General features: G+C 40.3%; 1 protein-coding gene across 1 annotated transcript; it reads left to right on the top strand.

The window, feature by feature from the left end:
* The first annotated feature begins 3633 nt into the window (after nucleotides 1–3633).
* On the top strand, nucleotides 3634–5393 carry LOC18431019 (uncharacterized). The gene has a single exon (XM_006841148.4). It carries the CDS (start codon nucleotides 3842–3844, stop codon nucleotides 5054–5056), a length of 1215 nt encoding a protein of 404 aa, XP_006841211.1. The 5' UTR covers nucleotides 3634–3841; the 3' UTR covers nucleotides 5057–5393.
* Nucleotides 5394–5697: the final 304 nt, after the last annotated feature.

The following is a 5697-nucleotide window of genomic DNA, read 5'->3' as shown; positions in this document are numbered from 1 at the left end:
AAATTTTGTGATATTTTTGAACCCTTAATACCACACTATCCTATTAAACCCCCAAACCATAGACCACTATAGTCCATATTGCCGGCCTTGTAATCCAAAATCCTGCATAATGCCCTGTTTTAGTAAAAAAAATCATTAAAAATAGCAAAAAAACTCATTTTGACCCAAATTTTGGTAAGCAGTATCAAAAGAACCCCTAGATCCCTCAAGAATTGGAAATTTGCGATTTGGGCAGATCTGGACTGGGCGATGCTCCAGGTATCGTCTAGCCCAGACTGGGCGATGCTCCTGGTGTCGCCTAGCCCATATTGGGCGACGCTCTTGGTGTCACCCAGCCCAGATAGACTCAAATCCATCGATTTTTGGTAGGAAGTATCCTGATAGCCTTAAGATCTGCCCTGAATTGGAATCTGCCGTTTTGAGCAGATTTGATCTAGGCGATGCTCCTAGTGTCGCCTAGCCCAAGACCGACCCAAATCTGTCGATTTTTTGCAGGGAGCATCTTGACAACCCCGAAATCAACCCTGAATTGGAATCTGCCTGTTTTGAGCAGATTTGGCCTGGGCAATGCTCTTAGTGTTGCCCAGCTCTAACTGCTCCAAAATTGCAGTTCCCGTATGCCAAGTCTTCCCAAGTCAATTTTGGCCAGGTTCGATGAACCTGAACCATTTTGGCCTGAGTGACACTCCTGGTGTCGCCCAAGCCTTGGACTACCAAAACTGCAGTCCAGGGTAGGAGATTTGCTGGTTATGGCATGTTGCCCATCCCAGACGATTTTAGGGCTATAAAAGCATGATTTTGGGGAGAATTGGGGAGCTTAGCTCCTTTTTTTTGGGTTTGAGACACATGCAGAGAATTGAAGGCTAAGAATTTGAGACCTGCAAAAACCTAGACCCTTGATAAACCTTAGACTTGATACTTGACCTAGATCTAGGAAACCCTACTTTTAAGTCATCCTTAGATTAATAAAGACATTCAACCAAGCCAAGACTTTGTCAAAATTTGGAGAGAGATAAAGATGACGCACGACATAATCTAGCTGGTCCTGATACAGGCGTGGCCTCGAAGCCACGGGAGTCCCGGGCCATCTGGCGCGGTTTGGTACTTTTTTACTCTTTCTGTTTTATTCATTTCAATTAGAATTAGATTAGTTTTGTTATATTTATTTCGTATTTCAGATCGATGCTGGCCTTGCTACTAATATAAGAGCAAATCTGCTGATTTCTGAGTAGATATGGCCTCATATCAGAATTCGATTGTCCCCACTATATCTATCTTTTTTTAACAAAAAATCATTTTGTGGTACGAATCTGAGAGATGATCCTCTAAAGATCTCTTCGATTTGCATCGTAAACAATATTCAAATTCAAAATCTCAATAAAGGTAAAAAAAAAAAAAAAAAAAAAGAAAATGAAAAATATAATTCAGTTTAGGATATGCAATATTTGAATTTGTTAAAATATGTATAATTGAGTATATTCTCATTTATTAAGCTTCAATACTTGTGGCTTTTTATAAGCTTTTTAGCACTAACTGTAACTTATGCGAGTATCATTATTTCAAGTCAATTTCTCAGCAATAACATATGTATTTCTTTGTTTTCTTAGAAAGTTGGTTAAGGTAATTGTTCTACCTCTCTCTCTCTATCTCTCTCTCTCTCTCTCTCTCTCTCTCTCTCTCTCTCTCTCTCTCTCTCTCTCTCTCTCTCTCTCATTTTCTTGCAGGATCATGTTGTTTACTTAACTCCATACCAATCTCTCATTTTATCTCCCTAAATTTAGTAGGCTAACTATCCTAATCTATCTGTTTCATTAGGTTTCTCATCAAAATGAACATCATGTGCCCCATCCTTAACTATACATTTAATTATGTAGAATAGATAATAGACTTCAAAACCTTTTATTTGAAAAATTAGGAAAATATATTCAGCCATAAGAAATTGTTTAATAATGTTATTTGTAAAAAAAAAAGAAGAAAAAGAGTTTCATAACTAGAAGGGTTAATAAAAGCATGATTTTAATACTGTATAATTTCATAAACACTTTTTCTCAAAGTGAATTTATATTTTTATTAACGCCAAATTATAAATTTAAGCTTGTCTTGACTTTTAAGTGAAATTTTAAATTTTAAAAGTCCCCATTTTGAATCTTAGTGTATAAAGTTTATAATATTCTTGCAATTTTGACTATTTTAAATAATATAAAAATATGTAATTAAAATAAAAATAATTTAAAATAATATTAAGATAATCAGTTTAAATAAAAAATTAAAATACTATGTAATTCCTTTATTTTCTTAAAATATTGATAATTTAAATTTTAATGTTTTTATTATATATAAATTTATTTCATAGATATAAATTTATTAAAAGTAGTAATTAAAATTTTGAAAATTTATAGCTTTAAATTTATGGTATTACAAATAAATTATTCTTAACAAATATTGAAAGATAATATATATATATATATATATATATATATATATATATATATATATAAATTACAATTTAAATATTTTAGTGAGGTACTCCCTTTAATACTTTATCTCTATGAAATTCATAAATATTTTATTAATATTTATTGAAATGTTATAAAGAAGTAGAATGTCTTTTGACATATAGGTAGTGGTTGTTTTGAAAAAAATAGAAAATATATTTTTATGCAAGGTTTATCCCTTTTACCTTTTTTACTTTAACATTCATTGCCGCATAAGTCTTTAAAAAATTGTTTCGGGCTGGACCGTATTTCTACATATGCGGTCTAGAAAGTGCAAGCAAGCATCCATCTTAAAGATGGATGTAAGTAGGTGTTCCATCTCAAAACGATGGAAACTAACCGTTCAAATATTTTCTTACTAAAATTATTATGTCTACTTTTTTTAAATTTATTAATTTTTTCATATTCATATTGACCATGTTAAAGATTACGTATCCTTAAAAAATGACTTCTTAAAATCCATCTCAAAAATAGATTTAGTAAGAGGCCCGCATTTCTACATATGCGGGCTTGGGCACATAGAAACAGGGTCCTAAGTCTCCCCCGTCCAGCCAAAGTCCCCAATGGGATGGGAAAGGTTTCTATAATGTCTTCCCTTAGTAACATAGTAGATTTTAATTTTTATTTATTTATTTTTATATTTTTCCAGAGGACCAATTTGGATCTAACCAAATCTAAGTCGAATTACAGATCCAATAATCCTATATCAATCGACCTACGATCTTCCCCATGGACCCAATATTTAAAACAAGGTTCCAGCTCTCTGACCGAGCGAGGACATTGGATGTGACCGTGTGAGTTTTATTATTAGCTCTCAACGGCCGCTGTCTACCCTGGTACACGCGGCGCGGACAAACCACGAATCATCCCAACCCCAAATTTAACCCTCTGCGTCCAAATTTAGTTAGCCGCGTTCCTCCAAATTTAGCCTCTAAACCCCAACCCTATCCCATTAATAAGAAGCCCTTTGCACTTCCTCTCATTCATTTGGGTCCGTCCCCGATTTCGCTCCCCCTCCTCTGTCTCTGGTTTTCTTCTTCTTCTTTTTCTCTCTGCAGCTGCTTCTGCTCGTTAATGGCGGTGTGAGAAAGCCCCATTTGGATGATAGACCGCGCAGAAGCCATGGATGCTCGTAGAGCGAAGCAGCTGCTACTCCTCTGCCTTGGAACCCTAACGACGCGCGTGGCCCTCGTGGGTGGAAACCACACCGCTGCCAGGTTTTGCACCCGCTAGGCCCTCCCCCTCCGCCTGTAATTTTCTCTCTTCAACAAAACACAGGAAGATCTCTTCCTCGTTGCTCTGTGAATCTCGCTTGCCTGCGAACTTGCTCACCAATTGCTCGATAAATGGACCGTCGCAAAGCATCTTGGGCCAAGAAAGTCGATCCGAACACTGGGCCGACCGATCCAAACCAGCTGATCATAATGCTGCCCAATTCCAGGGTCATGCGTTTGCTTGCCCGATCTGTGTTCTTAGCGATTGCACTTGTATCGTTCCCGTGGCTAGGCTCGCTTGGATCCATGCTTGACGCATCAGCTGCTCGTGCCACGACCCTGAACCCCATCCCGGCACTGTTAATGCCTGAAGGCGATCTGCTCGACGAAATGATTCGAGATCTGATGGAGCAAGGCCTCCTCAAACCCTCCGATAAGACCCTGTGCGTCGGCATCGACTCAGCCAGATCATTAGAAGAACAGGGATTCATGCCCGATCAGATCAACCTAGATGATGAGATCCAACCGGGCATATATGACTTTGTGCTCGCAAGCGAGCATTTTCCAGCATCGATTGTTGATCGTGCCCTCAAGCCTGGTGGCATTGCCGCCGGTCCCCTTGCCGCCCCCTTTCGTGTAGGCCCCAATTTCAAGATTGTGTACCTTCGCAAGTTCCAGGCCACGGCCATTGCCCTAAAAAAGCTGAATGAGCCCTCCTCCACTGCTTCGGTTACCTCAATTACAGGTTGCACACCATCAAAGGCGGCAACAATGCAAAAACTAGAAGAGATCCTTCTGGAACCACCGAGGGAGTCATGGATCAAGGGGGGTGAGTACCTTAACCGTGTGAAATTCCTGCCAAATGTGGCGGCCGATTATCTGAGCGCATATCCCAGGCGCGTATACATTGAAGTGGCGACCCGCTCGAAAGGATTCAGGGACGAAGGTGTGGGCCCCTGGTTTCGCAAGCATTACCCTACAAATGGCCAGGAATTTGATTTTTACAGGGTGGAGAAGGTGAAGGGAGGCAGCTATGCAGCCACCGTCACTTGGACGAGGAGGAGAGCGACAAGGGAGGGCACCGAGGAGGAGGCCGGTGAAGAAGGGCTGAGCGAGTGGGTGAGGCGGAGCGTGAGAGAGGAGGAGTACGTGGTGATGGAGGTTGGGGGGTTCGATGTGGTGAGAGAGATGGTGGAGAGCGGTGCGATATGTCTTGTGGACGAGCTCTTCTTCAAGTGCCCGCACGCTGCGCCTCAAGGCGCCGTGGGCCGGGCCTACTGGGAGTGTATCTCGCTCTATGGCTTGCTCAGAGAGAGAGGGGTCGCCGCACATCAATGGTGGGATTAAAGAGGGGCCATGTTTTTGTGACTCTTTTGTGGTGTCTTGTTCGTGCTTTGTTGAGCCCACTTGGTGCCGGGTTCGGTGGTAGAGTAGTGAGTAGACTAAGTGGGTTCGAGCCTAGTAGCTCACCACTTGAATAAGTGAAAGGCTTGAGAGTCAGTGTCGTTGTTTGTTTGTTTGTAGTGGAGTAGCAAGCCAATTAGGTCAAAGGAGTCACGTACGTTGTCGTTATGTTTGTAGGAGGGGCTTTTAATTGTTTGTTTGTGTGGTGGATGGACCGGATATTCTCAAATTGCGTTGTTACCTTTTTTAATCTTCTACTATATCATTTTAGTGTTATAAACGTGGTGCATGCTTTTATATTCTATTAACTGGATATATCTTAATGCCATTAAGTATTGCGATAAGACTAATCTTGGAAAAGCATGAGTTAAAGCCCATGTGTGATTGCAGTGTTACGGCCAATAAGGGGCCTTATATTTAATGGTAATTTAATACTCGAAAATCATATTCGCCTCCATGATTGGTGCTAGGATTCCAATACACAATGGGGTCCGCCCAAATGCTATAAAATGCATGCTTCATTTACTTTTGGGGATTGTTGTAAGAAAACTTAGTGGGTCACTAGAGTTCTAGACTTTTTTTTG

Source organism: Amborella trichopoda, chromosome 4 (genome assembly GCF_054954075.1).
Source record: "Amborella trichopoda isolate Santa Cruz 75 chromosome 4, AtrichopodaSantaCruz75HAP2 v2.0, whole genome shotgun sequence".
Classification (NCBI taxonomy): Eukaryota; Viridiplantae; Streptophyta; class Magnoliopsida; order Amborellales; family Amborellaceae; genus Amborella; species Amborella trichopoda.
Note: the sequence above shows the minus strand (reverse complement) of the source record. Positions and strands in the feature narration are given on the sequence as shown.